The 19,784-nt window shown below is 35.1% G+C and overlaps 1 protein-coding gene across 5 annotated transcripts in view; it reads left to right on the top strand.

Moving 5' to 3' along the window:
• Positions 1-19,784, top strand: part of FER (FER tyrosine kinase) — a 503,761-nt gene that overhangs the window by 341,784 nt on the left and 142,193 nt on the right. For all 5 annotated transcript variants that reach the window (XM_066273970.1, XM_066273969.1, XM_066273971.1 and 2 more), the window contains 3 exons: positions 5,957-6,013; positions 10,622-10,737; positions 13,650-13,744. In XM_066273970.1, the coding sequence (XP_066130067.1) occupies positions 5,957-6,013; positions 10,622-10,737; positions 13,650-13,744 (268 nt within the window). The remainder of the gene's footprint in view (positions 1-5,956; positions 6,014-10,621; positions 10,738-13,649; positions 13,745-19,784) is intronic.

Here is a 19,784-nt window from a genome sequence, read left to right on the forward strand (position 1 = left end):
CTCTGTTAAAAAAAAAAGAAAAAGAAACTAACTCTGAGATTCCAGGACAGTTTCAGACTTTATTCATTAAAATCCTAAATTTAACTGTCCTTACCTTGTCCAAGAGCCAAAGATCAGATCCAGGCATGCGCAGAGATGAAGATAGTTTTTTCCATTCAACTGCCTCACATTAATCTCTCTATTGTTTTTGAATTTTATTTACTTTTGCTCTTATTATTTTCTTCTGCTAGTTTTGGGATTGTTTTGCTCTTCTCTTTCTAGATTTTAAATTATTGACTTTGATACCTTGCTTGTTTTCTAATATAAAAAGCTATAAATTTCCCTCTAACCACTTGCATTAGCTATAACCTAAAATTTTGGTATGTTGTATTTTCACTTTTGTTCAGTTCAAAAATATTTTTAATTTATCTTAAGACTTTTATCTATGAATCATATAAAAGTGTGTGTTTAATTTCCAAATATTTGGAAATTGTCCTGTTTACTTTATTATTGATTTATGATTTAATTATATTATTGTCAGAGAGCATACCTTGTATAACCTCATTTATTTTACACTTTTTATGGTTTTATGACTCCGGTTTATGATACGGATTAATTTGGGAAGTTTTCCTTGTGCACTTTAAAAGAGGGATTTATTCTGTTGTTGAGTAGAGTTTTATTGAAAAGGTCAATATAATCCACTTGGTTGGTGTCATTCAGTTATTTTATGTTCTTGCTGCTTTTCTCTTCACTACTGTCTATTACTGAAAGAGGAGTGTTGAAGTCTCCAATTATAATTGTGAGAATTGTCTTTCTCTTTTCAGTTCTGTCAGTGTTTTCTTTATTTTGAAGTATTTGTGATTGAAGAATAGACATTTGGTATAATGTTTTCTCTGCGAATTGACATTTTTATCACTATGTGACTTTCCTCTTTATGTATGTGTAATTTTCTTTGCCCCATAGTCTACTTTGCCTGACATTACAAGTATTCCAGCTTTCTTATGATTTATTTTGCATTTTATGTTTATTTACATTCTTTTACATTTTATGAATGAGTTCCTTTAGACAGCATATAGTTGATTGTTTGAAATTCTTTCTTACAATCTTTTAAATGGTGTATTTAGATAATTTATATTTAAATAATTGCTGATATGTTTGATTTAGGACTATCATTTTATTTTGTTTGATCTTTGTTTTTTTTCCTCTTTCTCCTGTCATACCTTGTTTTTGTTTATTTGAAAACTTTTTACTATCAAATTATTTCTCTTGTAGTTTTTATTATACAACTTTGTACTTTTTGTGTGATCTGAGAATTCCAAAAACATATTTCAACTTTTCTTTTTTTAATTAAAAAAAAATTATTGATTGATTTTAGAGAAAGGAAGGGTGGGGAGTGAGAAATACCAACTCATAGTTGTTTCACTTTAGTTGTTCATTGATTGCTTGTTGTATGTGCCTTGACCAGGAAAGCTGAGGGCTTCGAACAGATGGCCTCAGCATTCAAAGTCGATGCTTTATCCACTGCACCACCACTTAGGTTAGGCATAACTTCTCATGGTTTACAAAGAATCCATATTGTGACATTTCAAGTATAATGCAGAAACATTATCACTGTAGGGATCTGCATGTATTCCTTTCTCTACTGTACTTCTGTATTACATGTCCAATTGAAAAACACATCAGAAAATGTTATAATTTTTCTTTCTACCTGTTGATCACATTTTAAAGAACTCAATAGAAGAAATGTCTATTATACTTATTGATGTATTTACCATTTTTGTTATTATTTTATTCCTGATACCCCTAATTTCTTTCTGGCTAGAGAACATCCTTCAGCAATTTTTAGGAGAGTCTACTGGCAGCTATTTTCTTAGTTTTTCTCTATCTGAGAATATTTTTATTTTATCTTCATTCCTAAAATATATTTTTCTGAATATAGAAAACTGGATTTGACAGGTTTTTCTTTTAATACATTAAAAATGTTGTTTTGCTTGTTCTTGGCCTCTTCGTTTCTGATAATAAATGTCTAGTCATTCTGATTGTTGTTCCCCTGTAAATAATAGGTCATTTCCTCTAGTTGCTTTTAAGATTTTTTTTGTCTTCGGTTTAAAGAGGTTTTGGTCAGTGGTGCTGCACCTATTTTCAGCACTGTCGTCTCCTTCTCCTTTACTTCTGTGACTTTTATGTGCGTTAGTTTTCTTAGAAGTGTCTCACAGATACTTGGAACTTTTCATTCTTTATTCCTCCTTTCTCTCTCTCTCTCTCTCTCTCTCTCTCTCTGTAGCTTACATTAGATAATTTCTATTGAACATTGAAGTTTCATGTAATTTTATGTAAAAAAAATTTTTTTTTTTTGCCATTTTAAACCATTCTTAGATCATGGTCCATATAAAGACAGGCAGTAAGCCATGTTGGCCTAGGCTGAGCTTGCCAGGCCCTGATTCAGTGATGGATATAATTAGAAGGTAGATTTTAGTTCCTTGCATTTTCAGGTTGCCTTTTTTTTTTTTTTTACCACCATGTGGTATCTTTGAGATCCTTATGAAGAGTCTAGAGTATTTAATCAGGGACTGTTCTCCTGGGCGGGGCCTAAACTCTTACTTTTTTATAGCCTATTGGCTGTTGATTTCATGGTCAGCATAGGTAAGGTAGCCTCTAAAGACTGGAACTGGCTTCTTTTCTTTACCTAAACGTAGCCTTTTAGTTTAGCACTATTTTAGAGCTCTGCTGTCCTCTCAAACAGAAGTTTGTTTCTGTTTTTACTTTTTATCACACTTTTTCAGTGGTTAGCAGTGGGAGAATTGGTCTGATCTACCTATTTACCATGTTTAAAGTGAAAGGGCCCTGAACAAATATGGTTTGCAATTTATTTTTATTTATATATTGATTGAATTTTAGAGAGAAAGGAAGTGAGAGAGAGAGACACACAGAGAAACATCAACTTGTTGTTCTACCCATTCATGCCATCACTGGTTGACTCCTGTATGTACCCTGAGTGGAGATCAAACCTGCAACCTCACCATGTTGGGACAGTGCTTCAACCAGGAACTACCCAGCCAGAGCCTACAGATTTGCAATTTTGAAAGAATAATTCTCCTGCCTGCTTTTGATAAAATGTAGAGGAGAAATTAACCCCCAAAGTGCTTCTCAAATGGAAAGTAGCAGTTTTTATACTTGCTTCTTCTTTTAAAATTTTTATTTATTTTTTAAAGATTTTTATTTATTGATTATAGAGGGAGAGAGAAGGGGAGGAGGAGCAGTAGGCATTTACTCATAGTAGTTGCTTCTCTTATGTGCCTTGACTGGGCAAGCCCAGGGTTCCAAACCAGCGACCTCAGCATTCTAGTCAATGTTTTATCCACTGTGCCACCACAGGTCAGGCTATACTTGCTTTTTTTCTTTTTTAAATCAGAACACCAGTTTATTCTTTTTACAGGGGTCATCTCCAGACACCAGAGATTTCCAGATCCCTAACCCAAGTTCCACCCTTGCTCTGTGTCATGCTGAGTTAATCACCTGAAGGTTGCATGGTGAGATAGAAGCAGAGCTGGGTCAAATCATGACTTTATTTATTTTTTTTTTTTTCAGTTCTTTCTTTTTTTTTTTTTATTAAATTTAATGCAGTGACATTGATAAATCAGGGTACATATGTTGAGAGAAAATATCTCTAGATTATTTTGACATTTGATTGTGCTGTATACCCCTCCCCCAAAGTTAAATTGTCTTCTGTCACCTTCTATCTGGTTTTCTTTGTGCCCCTCCCCTCCCCTAACCCCTCTCTCCTTCTTCACCCCATCCCCCCTCCCCCCACCCCCACCCCTGTTGCCATCACATTCTTGTTCATGTCTCTGAGTCTCATTTTTATGTCCCTTCTATGTATGGATTATACTTGCTTATTTTTTAAAAATCAACTTGATGGATATATAGTTTACATACAATAAAATGCACAAGTTTTAAAGTATAGTTACGAAATATGAAGAAGTTGAACATTTCTATAACCCCCAAACTTCCTTCCTTCCCCTTTGCACTGGGTCTTCCTCAACCTTTGCTTCAGCCAAACACTGACTGACTTATGGTATTATAGATAATATGTAAATTTTCTAGAAATTTATATAATTGGACTCATTATGTATGTATGAATGTATATAGAGTATATCTGGCCTTATTAGGTTCATAAATTGTTTTGCAAATACTCTGCTGCTATACATATCCCTAGTAAATTTATTGCTGAATAGTAATTAATTGTCTGAATATACCAAAATTTGTTATCAATTCTTCTTCTGCTGGACCTTGGGATTGTTTCTCATTTTTGGCTATTATAAATAGAGCTGTCTCAAACATTTTTGATGTCTTTCTGTAGATACATTTTCATTTCTCTTGGGTTTATACCTAGGAGTGTAATTTCTGAATTATATAGTAGATGCATATTTAACCTTTCGAGGAACTACCAATAGCTTGTACCATTTTGCATACTCACTAACAGTGTATGAGGACTCCAGTTTTCCACATCTTTGCAATCTTGTGGTATTGTTAACCTTTTTGATTCTAATAGGTGTGGAATAGCATCTAATTGTGGTTTGCTTTTGTATATCCCTAAAGACTCAGTGATGTTAAACATCTTTGATGTGCTTATTATCTATTTGCACATCTTTTCTTGAAATTTTTTACCCAATTTCTTAAAGCTGGAGTGTTGTCATCTTGTTTTTGAGTTATGAATTTTCTGTATGTTCTACATCAAATTAATGATGCCCTTGAAGAACATGTTTCTAATTTTGAATTCCAATTGTTTATTTCTTTTAGAGTTGGTGCTTCTGGTGTCTTTCTGAAATTTTACTTACTCACTTGGTTGTGGAGATATTCTCCTATGCTTGTTTTCCAGGACTTATATAGCTCTAACTTTGTATTTAGAGTGAAAGGCTATGCATGTAAGCTGTCATTTCTTAAATTAACATTATCCCTTTGTTGATTTAACAGAGGATGGTGTTTGAGTGTCATTTGATGTTTCTGAAGATAAAGTACTTCAGATGGCTCTCCAGGACATTTTAAACCATAGTTTGGGTGGCATTTTACTTCAAGATGTTTACTTGTTACAACTCATTCTATAGATTATAATCACATTTTGATATGTATAAGGGAGGAATACATTTTAACATTAATTAAAAACATCCTGAATAAAATGTCACTCCAGCATTTTCTTTTCCTTCTCTTTCCTGCATTTCCCTGTTTTTTCTCCTTCTTTTTTTCCTTTTTCTTCCTCTCTCCTCCCTTTCTTCATTTCCCTTCCTTAAAAAAAATTATGTTATGCCTTTATAACATGTGGTTTAATAGCTGATATTTTTAGATGATAAACTGTTCCCTAAGTAATAGTTAGTTCTTGAGATCAGATAACGGGATGCTCTTTTATAGTGGCATGTTTGCATCACTGGTCTTATGTACCCTAGTTTTGTTTCTTTCTTAAACAATAGGAAATTACTTAGGAAAGATATGGGATCACATGCAGTGTCATAAACCACTATAACTCGTGACCAGTTTTTATGTAGAAAAATTAGCTCTTAATAATGTGGTTTGGATAGAAAAAGAATTCTCTTTGATCAAGGGAGAATTGGGAATATTACATTGTAAAATGAAATTTTTTCATGTACTTTTGATACAGCTCTTTTGAAATGACAAATAATAACATAATCTAAACTTTATGGAGAGAGAAAGGTGCATGCTATATTCTAGTCATAGGAACACCATCATTTTGAAGGCTAAGATTTCTGATAGAAATTTGCTGTGATGTCAATTTTAAAATCCTATTGTGTGGAAACATTCCTTAAATCTGTTTTATAGGCCCTTGAGGTTACAACTTCTTAGTGCACTGTAGATTGAATGGTTTGAATGAAATATCACCTTAAGTCTATTTCCCACTGCCTCAAGTGTATCTTATAGGAAATGTACTCTTGGGCTAAAAATCTGTTATTTTCCTTTGTCATAGGATAAGAAATGGGTTCTCAATCATGAAGATGTCACATTGGGAGAATTACTAGGCAAGGTATGTAATGAACTGAGCTAAATAACCAAAGTCTTTGTGCTGATTGTGAACTCTGTAGATTCTTCATTTTCATCAGAGCCTTCTTATATCCAGCACACAACAGGGTACCTTCCCACATTGACCTACAAGAACACAATACCACGTCTGCTGTAAATACTGGGATGTTCATTGAGATAAACATGTGAAAATCTTTGAAAGGTTTAAGGATGATTTTTGACTTTTAAAAATAGTATTGTGTGTTTTCCTCTGGATTTAAAGTCATAATGATTTTATTACAGTGTAGTGAAGCCAGAACTAGTGAGCTGAGATTTGAAAAAAGAAAATGAAAACAAGAAAACTGAGATAATAAAAGTTTAAACTCCTAAAAGTCTTGTTCTATTTGTTTCTGATTACATATAATAGTCCGGAAAAATGTAAAATACTGCTCTTTGGGATTTCAAGATTGTGTATAGAACCACAGTATGCAACAACAATGGACATGTTAGTTCACCTGAAAATTGTATGAACAAGACATATTTCGGTATAAATATTTATTTTGTAGCTAGTTTTATTAGTAGTTAAAGAGAACAGATATATATGATGAAATTCTTCTTTATCCAAGCTAGTTCGAAGTTTCTTCCAATTATAGGTCATCAGAAAGTATATTTCATCTAACAATAATGGCAGACATTTGATAATCAAATGAACTATTTGCAGATTTATTAATTGTTTATAATTGAATTCTCATGGGTAAATATCAACTTCTTCATGGGTAAGAGTGATGTTTTCATTTGAAATTCAGAATTTAGTTTTACAATGCAATTTGAAAAATAGTGTAAAATCTGGATATTTTGGGTAAACTATCTCTCATACATTTCTGAGTTATCAGTACTACACTTAAAGCTCAGCATTCTAAGTAAAAAATGATCATTTATTACTTTTTATTTCAAATGAAAATTTGAATTAAGATATATTTCCATATCTTTTAACTGTGATAAATTTTAAGAAAGTAAATCCCTGTTGAAGTGATCTGCTTTGCAGGATTCTTATTAGTATTTTAAAATACCTTTTTTTAAATAGAAATATGAAATTGCAGTTGGATATCAGTTTCCATCAATTTTCTTTCTATTAATTTAGGTGAGTTAGTAGCAGTGACCGGGCCAAATATTATTACAAAGAAATTAAATAAATTTCCATGAAAATATAATTAAATAATTTACTGAAATATAATGTGTTGAGAAGGACAGATACTTTTAGTACTCAGGTAAAAATATTTTGAGTTAAACAAATATTTTAATTTTTATGTTTAGTTTAAAAATGTGAAATATGGTATATCAGGAGGAATTTTAGCATCTATTTTCTTAGTAAGGGTATTTCAAAGGATAATTATTTTCTTAATAACACGGCAGAAGCATGATGTCAATTTCAAAAAATTTTTAATAAAATACTGCAGCTTTATAGATAACTGTGTCTTAATTTCACTGATTTTTTTTAGTAGAAAGTGATTTCTTATTTAATATTTTCACTGCTTATTCTGAATAAATACAGTATACTGCTTGAGAATACATGACTAAAAGAGAATTAACCATAGTTTCTACACTACAGACATTGGAATTTAGTAGTAATATAAGATTGAAACAGGAATTCTTTTTCTTCTATTGAGTATGATACTCCTAGTAGATAATACTTGATATATAGTTAGTATTCAATAACTATTTTATTCAGTCCTCAAATATTTGTTGGGGATTGCCTGCCAAGTGATAGGTACTCTTCTAGGTACTAGTGATAAATCAGTGAACAAAGCACAGAGACATTCTTGCCTGTATGGAGCTTTTTATTCTATCTTGCAGGGGAAGGCTGAAAGAACAGTAAACATAATAAATAGCAGATTTTATCATGTTAAAGGCTACTGAGTCCTGTGAAAAATATATGGAGTTTAGGAGTGCTATTTGTAGAAGCTGCAGTTTTTTATAAGAAAATCCAGGTGCCCTGGCCGGTTGGCTCAGTGGTAGAGAGTCAGCCTGGCGTGCAGGAGTCCCGGGTTTGATTCCCGGCCAGGGCACACAGGAGAAGCACCCATCTGCATCTCTACCCCTCCCCCTCTCCTTCCTCTCTGTCTCTCTCTTTCCCTCCCACAGCCAAGGCTCCATTGGAGCAAAGTTTGCCCGGGCGCTGAGGATGGCTCCATGGCCTCTGCCTCAGGCGCTAGAGTGGCTCTGGTTACAACAGAGCGATGCCCCAGATGGGCAGAGCATCACCCCCTGGTGGGCATACCGGGTGGATCCCAGTTGGGCGTATGCGGGAGTCTGTCTGACTGCCTCCCCATTTCCAGCTTTGGAAATTTTTTTAATTAATTAAAAAAATTAAATTAAATTAAATTTAAAAAAATCCAGGTAAGCCCTATGGACATAGAAAAGGTCCTAGAAAGAGGGAGTAGTAACCAGTGCAAATTTATTCTTTTTTAATTTTATTTTTTTTCTTGGTAAATTTTGTTTTAAATTTTATTAAGGTGACACTCATTAACATAATTGAACAGGTTTCAGGTGTTCAGTTTTACAGCATTTCTCTGTACCTTGTATTGTGTCTCACATTCTCAAGTCAAGTCTTCATCCATCACCATTTCTTACCCCAAAACCCTCCTTACCCCCCTCCCCCACACACCCCTGCAATCTCTACACTGTTGTCTGTGTCCATGAGTGGTTTTTCTTTAGTTTGTTTGCTTTTGGCCCTTTTTTAGAGCAAGGGGGATCATTTGGCTACAACTGAGTAAGCAAGGAGGATCGTGACAAGACAGGAAGTCAGTAGTTGTTGAGGATATTGGTCATGTAGTACCTTGTAGGCATGTTGGGAATTATCTAGTGACAAACATGATTTGGGAGGGAGGGAGAGATGAGAATTAGTGGAGTGATATCACGGAGTGGGTAAGAGGGAATTTAGTTTACACTGGAAGACTGACTTCAATAAAAACACAATAGCTCCTTTTATCAGCAAAGAAGATTGGCATGTGGGTAAATGTGGGGCCAAGAGTCTGGAAATTCTTTTTAGATTGTTTCAGTTTTCTCAGTGATATAGGAAGCCAGATTATCGGCTAAGAATGAGGATGGAAGCAAGAGGAGGGGATTTAAGAAGGCAGTAAAAGGGGAAAACAGTTAATTAGAAGAATGAGAGTATGAATGATTATAATGTAGTTGTAATATGATTATTGGGCAGCATTAAGAAGATTTGTGTTCATTAATTTAAGGTGAAACCAGTTAACAGTGTGTGGATTTTCTTCAGACATATTTAGCTGCATTGGTGCAGAGTAGACAGGATGTTGCATTTAATTTGGGTTGTGGATTTGACAAGAGAGTGCTACAGGTTAAGAGGAACAAAAATAATGAAAGCTTATCGTAAGTAGTTGTAATTATTGACCGTGGAATTTAAGCAAGATAAGAAAGGAAGAAAGGATATTAAGGGTGTGATGGACAATGAAAACTAATAGGCTCTAAAGATTTTGAGGTTCTTACCTCAAAAAGGATTTTTGTAGTTGAGATACTAGAGAAAGTAAACTGGAAAAATAAAAGCCAGCCAGAAACAAGATGAATGAAATAGATATTATAGAGGAGTTGCATTATTGACAATGGCAAGATTTAAGGTATGACCCAAGAAAATAATTTGGAACAGATCATGGAAAAAGAAAGAGATATTTTCAGGTGTGTATTGAGATTGCCTAGATTAAGACAGGAATAGCACCAGGTATAGTAACCAGGAACTCCATTTGTGAATAAATGAATGAAAATATTCTCAAATTCAATAGCTGGTAGCTATAGTAATGGGCTTTTGGTTAGTTAGCATATAACCAAACGATAAAGCTCAAAACAGGTAGTTTTCCCTAGGAATCCAGGAGGAAGAGTGGTTTGAAAAGATTAACAAGGAGCTGGTAGAATACTTGATTTTATCTTGAGGGCAGTGGGAGCAGGATTGGATGGGAGAGCCATCACTTAAGTACAGCAGGCAAAAGGAAGCTTAGTGACCATTTGAGTGTTTTCAAGTGAGAACTAAGTTTCTTTTGGAACAAGAAACAAAAACATATTGAAGATAAAATTTTTATGATAATGAACTTCGGATGTCGGAAGGCACAGTGGAAGTTGGGGATAGAAGAGGAACAGTTGAATATAGAGGGTTGGTGAGAAGTCTCCAGAAACTAGTGAAGATTAAAGAGGGAGGAGATGAGGATTGACCTAGGACTAAGATCTTTTTATGAGGAATAATATAAAAACAGACAAGGGACATGATATTTAGCCTTATACTTAGTCTTAAGGTCAGTAGCAGAAATAAAGCTATGCCTGTTAAATGATAGGGAGTGATGCGTGGCCTAGGCTTCCTCCTGCCTTTTTTGGATGCAGAAGAGCTGTTCTGGAAGCCTAGTCTTTTTCTCAGTGTTTGAAGATTCCCCCCTTGAGCACAATTGATACAGTTGAAGTCCTTATAGAGTTTGGAGGAATTAGTAAGAGCAACATTCCCAATCTTTATTCCACTTCAAACTCTGAATAATGCTAACAGAGCATCATTACATGATTTTTTAATGTATTTTGGCAGATTTATGTAGCTGTCTTATACCTCAAATGATAAATGTATTTGTATTTTCAGGGAAATTTTGGTGAAGTATTTAAGGGCATATTAAAGGATAAAACTGCTGTTGCTGTTAAAACATGTAAAGAAGATCTTCCTCAGGAACTGAAAATAAAATTCTTACAAGAAGCAAAGTGAGTTCTTTAAAGTAATGTAAAATGTATGTTTAGAATATAAGTGATTCACTAAAATGGAAGTTTAAAGATACCATAAAATATGATCTGCTGAGGTAGAAAAAGCACTTGGAGAGCTCTTAAAGGTAAGCACTGACACAATGTAGAAACAAAGTTTCTGTTTCATGTGCTAAAAAAAGTGAGAGTTCTTCAAGTCCTTAAAAATTATTGCACTTTTTTTTGCTTTTATCACACATGCTTGTTGTTATATATATATGCAAAGTTGTGATTTTTCCTTAAATAAAAATACTACTGTAATCTATATATAAAATAAATGATTTATATAATTATTTAGATATATAATTTCATCTCTCTTACCTTACTTAGATATGATCACTTGATTCTTTTTCCCCATCTGTTAGTTTTTCTTTCTAAGAACCTCAAATGTCTTCTTTAATTTAGTGTCTGGCATTGTTCCAATATTTGCATATTGTTTCTTTTCTAATTGATCTTCTAGAATGATTATGTTCTTTTTCCTGTTATTAGCTAAAATTTAATGTTCCAAATGGCCACCCCCGTATTTCAGATAGTTAAAACTCTGTTAATGTTAACATCTAGTTTATATAAAAGAACACAAAACAAATTGAAAGGTACTTTGGGCAGAGTCAGGATAGACATTGTTTGGGAGATGGGTAGATGGATGAATGGGAGAGAAGGAGAATATGTGCATCTGTAGATTGTTGGTGTAAAGAGAGGGAGGAAAAGGGGTGTGGGGGGTATGTGTGTCTCCATCATGGCCTAGAGTAAAGTGTTATGGAGAAGAGGACGTGGCAGTGAGAGAACTAAGTACCACGGCATGGAGCATTGTGGTGTACATTTCTCCATTTATCTAAAAATGAATACTGCCTGACCAGGAGGTGGCGCAGTGGATAGAGCGTCGAACTGGGAAGTGGAGGACCTAGGTTCGAGACCCCAAGGTCGCCAGCTTGAGCACAGGCTCATCTGGTCTGAGAAAGGGTCACCGGCTTGAGCAAGGGGTCACTGGTCTGCTGTAGCCCCCCAGTCAAGGCACATGTGAGAAAGCAATCAATGAACTACTAAGGTGCCGCAAAGAGAAATTGATGCTTCTTGTCTGTCTCCCTTCCTGTCTGTCTGTCCCTATATCCCCCCCCCCCCGTCTCTGTCATAAATAAATAAATAAATAGGTAAGTAAATAAATAAGTACTGATAGCAATGGAGTAAACTAATGTGATTCGTTTATTGGGTATTATCTACAGAATAAAGTTGAAAATCTGTTTCAAGTATATTATTGGCAATTCAGAAAAATATACTCTGATAAATTTAAAGGCATGCTATCACAATTGAAATTTATCAGTTTATTATTTTATAGATATTCATAGATATTTTTATGGTACAAGTTATATTAAACATTTTCTAATATTTACTTTTTTGCTTTCTAATTTGTGATTTTTTTATACAAAATAGAGTTTATTTTCCTCTTCTAAAGGGAGATTTTTTTATTTTAAAAATGAAATTTATATTGATTCAAAACTCTTAAGTGTCCTTTAATAGATGATAGAGCTATGTATATAGATATTAAAAATTGGAGTTCAGGCTGGTTGTTTTGTGAAATTTCTTTACTAAGCAGTTTCTAACCTCAGAAATGACATTTGGGATTAAAGTCAAACGTTAGAAAAAGTCCTTTTTAATTCCTTGGAGAAGTTGCACACTCAGTTATTGTCAGAGTATTCCATTATCTCTAGAATTCTTTCCAGTTTATCTTTTCAGTCACAAATCATGCTGTATTTTCAATATAAAACATTTTTCTTAGCATCATCTCTGTTAGTTGTACATGTACAAAATGTATTTAAACTTATCCTTTTCTTAGTTACTTTTTCATTCTCTTAGGAAAGAAAACTGCATGCAACTTTCAGATATAAGTGAACTTATGACTATGTCAATAGGATAATATGGAATACAGTTTGATAATAGAACTCATCAGGCTAGACAGGCCTCTGAGGGGATCTAATCTACTTTTAACTCAAGCTCAGAGTTCTGTAGGTGAGCTATATATTTTATAGCCCTCTAAAATTTCACTTTATCCAAACTAAGACGTCTCTGCTTCAACTTAAGTCCATACTGAAACTCATTTACTCAGTTATTATTTAACCTTCTGCCAGCTTCCTGAAAACATTAGTTTTTACTACTTTGAAATTATAATCATCAAGAAACCCTTATAAAATCTAACGAAGTGATTACCCTATAGTATTTATCAACATGAAGCAGATTCTTATTTTTATAGTTTTTAAATCAAATGTATACATAAAGTAAAATGAAACAAACAGATGCTACCCTACCTGCTTACAGGTTCACTAATACTTTATAGCTATGCTATTGTGGTGGTGGCTAACCACTAATATTTTGAAGGGAGTTCTACATGTTTTGGACTAAGTTATTCCTATTTAGCATGGTTGTTAGTGATTCAAAGTGGATAATGATTTTTAAGTGGATGTTTAATTGAATTAAAGCCAATTCACTTATTTTTACCTATATTTTGCCAACATTTATCATAATTTGCATATATCTCATTTATCATAATTTGGGTTCAAACTAAAGTTTTAAAAATTGAGTTATATGGATTAAAGTGTATTCTAGCCTGACCTGTGGTGGTGCAGTGGATCAAGTGTCGACCTGGAATGCAGAGGTCACCAGATCGATACCTCGGGCTTGTCAGTCAAGGCACATATGAGAAGCAACTAAGAGTTGATGCTTCCTGCTCCACCCCTTCCCGTTCTCTCTCTCTCCCTCCTGCTTCTAAAAGAGTCAATAAATAAAATCTTTTTTAAGTGTATTCTACATCTGTACAGTATTTATTACCATAAATTAATGCTTTATTATTTAAATAATTATTCATACACTTTTTTTTCATGCAGAATTCTCAAGCAATATGATCATCCCAATATTGTCAAACTTATAGGAGTTTGCACACAGAGACAGCCTATTTACATCATTATGGAACTGATTCCAGGTAATATCATTTCAGAGGTTTTCTCAATGACATTTTAATGTCAGGTTTTAGTACTTATATATGTTCAGTCTCTGCTTTCTCCTTGCAGAGTTTCCAAGGATTTTGTTTAACAGTTTCCTGATGACAGTTTATATGCATATTCAATATTTTTATAGTCTATAACACTTGGCTATTTTTTAGGAAATGTCAACCACCTGTTTTTGAAAGAGAAAATAAATTATTACAGTGCAGTTACACATAGAATTTAGTTATATACAATGTTTATGTGAAAAAGGCTATTTAGAAAAATAGTCTTCTTTGATTTTATAACACTGCTATAATACTGTCTTATATGTAGTTCATTATATATCATTTTCCAAGTTTATTACCACACATATTCTTGTTTGGTTGTACATAATAATACAATAGTTATTTTGGTTATCTATAAACTATAAATTAATTTTATGTGTGGACAGAGATAAAGGTAATCTGTCTTGGAATTGTGTTTGTCTATCTTGTGACTTTCAGCACTGCCAGTATTTTTGGGTAACAGCTTTTGTTAACAAAGAAGGAAAACATCAAACTGATATAGTACATTTTAAATTTATTTAAATTGTATGTCTTTCTATTGTGGAAAATTTAAACAGGTATAATTTAATTTTTATAAGATTTACTAATATGTAATAACTGCAAAGAATTTGCTTTGTTGCCTTTAATGACTATTTTAAAAGAAGAAATTTAAAAGAATATTAAAAGTATTTTAATGTGTTCTTTATATATGTATACTTTATTGTCCTGACATATGTATATACCTTCAAAACCATCACCACAGTCAAAGTAACGAATACATCAGTCACCCCAAATTTTTCTCAAGCCTCCTTTTAATCTCTTCTCTTGCCATTCTCTACCCCTCTCAGTCAACTGCTGATTTACTTTCTATATATTAGTTAGTATTTCTTAGAATTTTATATAAATGGAACCATACAGTCTGGTACTCCTTTTTTGTGATTCATCCACGTTAACCTTTATTAATAATTCATTCCTTTTTTTTTTTAGTAGAGTTATATAACATGAATATACCACAGTTTATACATGCACCTGTTGATATATTTGGGGATTGTTTTCTCTTTTGGGCTACTACAATGAAGGTGATATACATCCATATACAAGTCTTTGAATGGACATGTGCTTTCATTTCTCTTGGGAAAATACCTAAAATTAGTATGAATGGATCATACTGAATGGGTGTGGTGAAGACATAACTTTGAAATCTCTAATACTAAACCATTTATATATCACATTCTATTTCATAAAAATTGGACCAAATATTATGTTAAAAAATAATGGACCCATAGTTTTCACATTTTCAAGATAAGCCTTGATAACAAACTGTTCTCATTCTCAGCAGTTTTTTTGTCAGTACAGTCCTATGTGCACTTTTCCTTTCTCATCAGTGAACACATCAGAATTTGTAAAGCTAAATCATTTAAAAAGTATCAAGTTCCTGGCCCTGGCCGGTTGGCTCAGTGGTAGAGCATTGGCCTGGCATGCGGGAGTCCCGGGTTCGATTCCCGGCCAGGACACACAGGAGAAACGCCCATCTGCTTCTCCACCCCTTTCCCTCTCCTTCCTCTCTGTCTCTCTCTTCCCCTCCCGCAGCCAAAGCTCCATTGGAGCAAAGTTTGCCCGGGCACTGAGGATGGCTCTGTGGCCTCTGCCTCAGGTGCTAGAATGGCTCTGATTGTGGCAGAGCGATGCCCCAAGATGGGCAGAGCATTGCCCCCTTGGTGGACATGCCAGGTGGATCCCGGTCGGACGCATGTGGGAGTCTGTCTGACTGCTTCCCGTTTCCAACTTCAGGGGAAAAAAAAAAAGTATAAGTTCCTTGTAAAAAATACTTTCACTACAAGGTGAAAATTAGATAAGTATATAGTTATGAAAAACACAGAAAGGATTTAACCCAGGTAGACAAGGCTGGTTTCAACATTTAAAAATCTGTTAATACAATCCATCACATCAACAGGCTAAAAAAGAAAAATTGCAAGATTACATCAATTGATGCAGTAAAAATATTTGACAAACTAACAGCAATTCATGATAAAATATCCTCAGTAAGTTAGGAATGGGGGGAATTTCTCAACTTAATTAAAAATATAGATATATAAAACCCCACAGCTAACATCATACTTAATGATGAGAAACTCAAAGCTTTCCCAGTAAGTTCAGGAACAAGGATAGATGCCTCTTTCACTATTCTGTCTGTTTCAGCATTATACTGGAAATCTTAGCTAATACACTAAGTTAAGGAAACAGAAGGTATACTGACTAAGAAGGAAGAAATAAAACTGCCTTGTTCCTGGAAGACAGTTTGCCTGTTGCTTACAAAACTAAACATACTCTTATTAAATATACTCTAACATAAAATTCATTAATCACAGTCTTTAGTATTTATCCAAAGGAGTTGAAAATCACGTCCACACAAAAACCTGCACGTGGATATTTAAAGCACTTTCATTCACAGTACTAAAACTTGGAACCAACCTTCTACAAGGTTAGAGGATAAACAATCTGTGGTACCTTCAAACAGTGGAATATTGTTCATTGCTTAAAGGAAAATAAGCCATGAAAAATCATAGAAAAAACTTAAATGCATGTTAGTAAGTGAGTGAAGCCAAACTGAAAAGACTTTCTAGTATATAATTCCAACTGCATGGCATTCTGGAAAAGGGGAACTGTAGAGATATTTAAAAGTTTAGTGGTTGCTAGGGATTAAGGAGGGTGGGAGGGATGACTAGGCAGAGCACCGGGGCTTTTTAGGAGAGTAAAACTGCCATGTATATCACAGTAGATAAATGTCATTTTACCTGTGTCCCAACCCATAGGATGCACAACACTAAAACTGAGCCCTAATGTAAACTAAGACTTCGGGTGTTAGCGATGTGTCAGTGCAGGTTCATCAGTTGTAACAAACGTGCCGTTCTGGTGGAGGATGTTGATAATGGGTATGCTCTGCTCCGTGAGGCAAGAGTTACAGTATATGGGAAATCTCTGTACCTTCTTAATTTTTTTGTGAGCCAAAACAGGTCTCAAATAAAACCCCTTGTTTTTTTAAAAAACAATAAAAATGAAATACACTTGGTTGAAAAAGTGTAAGAATATCTGCCCCCTCATTTCTCCATTCACTTAACTCTTCCCTCCCTCTCATTTCAACATTTAGTTACACAGGTGCATGGTTAATGAATGGCTGTAGGAGGGTACTGATGAAGATCTAGAACCCTAGTAAGTGTTGGTGATGATGTGGAAAAACCAGAAACCTCATACACTGCTGGTGAAATATGAAATGATACTTTAGAAAAGGGCTTCACATTTATCAAAATGTTACACATAAATTTTCTATATAAACTTAAGAGTTCTGATCCTAGGTGTTTACCCAAGAGAATTAAAAATCTTTGTCCACAGAAAAACTGTATTCAGATATAACTAGCAGCATTATTTATAATAGCCCCAAATGAAAACAACCCATTTGTCTATTACCTGATGAATGGGTAGACAATGTAGTATATTTATTTAATACATACTATTAAGTAACAAAGTGAATGAGCTAACACTGGCTACTGGCTACAATATAGATGAACCTAAAAAAACCTTATGCCAATTAAGGCAAGTCTAGTACAGAAAACATGTTGTATGATTCTGTTTCTATGAAATACCCAGAAAAGACATCTATAGATAAAGTGGATTTGTGTTTTCCTGAAGCTAGGGGTTTAGATGGGGTTTGAATATAAAAGCATGAGGGATCTTCTGGGAGTGATGATAGCATTCTCAACTGGATTAAAGTAGTGGTTGCATACCTCTGTAAATTTATAAAAAGTCATCAAATTGTACAATAAGAAGGATAAATTTTAGCCTGACCAGGCAGTAGTACTGTGGATAAAGCATCAGACTTGATGCAGAGGACCCAGGTTTGAAACCCCAAGGTCATAGGCTTGAACATGGGCTTATATGGCTTGAACATGGGCTCACCAGCTTGAGCGTGGGGTCGCTGGCTTGAGCATGGGGTCATAGACATGACCCCATGATCGCTACCTTGAGCCCAAGGTTGCTGGTATGACCAAGGGGTCACTCACTCAACTGTAGCTCCCCTGGTCAAGGCACATATGAGAAAGCAATCACTGAACAATGAAGGAGCTGCAATGAAGAATTGATGCTTCTCATCTCCCTCCTTTCCTGTCTGTTCTTATCTGTCCCTCTCTCTGACTCTCTGTCAGAAAAAAAGAGGATAAATTTTATGTATTTAAACTGAACTTTAATATAGGCATTAAGAAAAAAGAATGCCCTGGAGATTTTCAAGATAGCAGTGGAGTAGGCAGATGCACAGACTCCCAGCTCAAACCACCAAACTGGATTACAAATTAATTTAGGAACAATCATCGTGTAAAACCAACTTTGGACTAAAAGACCAGGTCTCAAAAACCAAGGAGCAAAGAAAAATCCACACCGATCCTAGTAGGGAGTGTGGGGGTGCAGTGGGGGCTCTCCTGCTTCCAGGAGCAAGGGGAGGCTGAGGCTGAGAGTCCAGAATGGCTTTCATTACAACGATAGAGACCCTGAGAGATGGGAGCCCTCAGTCTCAGAACCAGAGATGCAGCCTAGAAATCCAAGGACTGGAGGAGACAGACGGAAAGCATTGAGAGGGGGAAAGAGAAAAGTTCTGTGTGGGGAAGCAGTGTGGGTGCCTTAAAGGGACAAAGCAGAAAATATCACTCACAGCCACTTGCCTGGAGAACCAGGGGTGAGGAAGGCTGAGAGGACTGGCTTGTCTTCTGCAAGGAAAGTGGGGAGAGCAAGATAGACAGTGATGTGCAGAGGAATTCCGGGGCTGACCTGAGAAGTTGATTCATTCAGTATGGAGGTGGCCATAGCTGGGGGAGGCGCTGATCCCTCCACACAGCACAAGCCTAAAGTGGTTCCGGGTGACCCACTTCCAGAAAGCTCTCCAGCTTCAATCAGCATGAAAGACACAGCCAAAGGCAGGAAGTGGGGTGGAGGGACAGTAACGCAGGTCTCCAGGGAGATCTGAGATACACTTCCCCCTACTGAAGCGGAGAACATGCCCCGCCTCCAGAGAGCAGCTGGCAGAACTTGCCTTCAGATTTTCATAGGTCACACCCACCACGTTCCTGGATACAGTTTCAAATAAGCCTTCTGCTGAGATCAGTAAACAAGCCTACCACTGAGTTAAATAAACTGAAAACAAACAAATCAAGACTTCAAAGCAGCTCTACTGGGTAAGGAGACCACAACTGCAACAAGCCTGCAAGCCACACTGAGAAACACTGGGAAGACAGAGAAACTTAAGTCATATGAATCAACAAGACAAATTCCCAGAAAAAGATCTGGATAAAACAGAAGTAATCAAATTACCAGATGCGGAGTATAAAATAATGATTGTTAGGATGCTTAAGGACCTCAAAGCTACAATGGATGGACTTAATGAACACCTTATTAAAGAAATTATAAGCATCAAAAAGGACACACAAATCATAAAGAAGAACCAGACAGAAATGACAAACACAATATCAGAAATGAAGACTACACTAGAAGGAATTAAAAGAAGGCTGGATGAAGCAGAGGTTCAAATCAGTGACTTAGAGGACAAGATAAGCAAAAGCACAGAAGCAGAACAGCAAAAGAAAAGAGGATCAAAAAGTTGAAGAAACTCTAATAGAACTCTGACAACATGAAGAGAAACTATCCAAATAATAGGGGTTTCTGAAGAAGAAGAGAAAGAACAAGAAATAGAGACCCTAATTGAAGAAATTATAGCTGAAAACTTTCCTAAATTAATGCAGGAAAAAGTCACAGAGGTTCAAGAAGCAGAGAGAAACCTATTAAAAAAGAACCCTAAAAGACCCACACCAAGACACATCATAATCAAAATACCAAAGCTAAGAGATAAAGAAAGAATACTAAAAGCTGTAACAGAGAAACAGTCAATCACCTACAAAAGAACCCACATAAGGATGACATCTGACTTTTCAACAGAAACACTTGAGGCCAG

Source organism: Saccopteryx bilineata, chromosome 4 (assembly GCF_036850765.1).
Source record: "Saccopteryx bilineata isolate mSacBil1 chromosome 4, mSacBil1_pri_phased_curated, whole genome shotgun sequence".
Lineage (NCBI taxonomy): Eukaryota > Metazoa > Chordata > Mammalia > Chiroptera > Emballonuridae > Saccopteryx > Saccopteryx bilineata.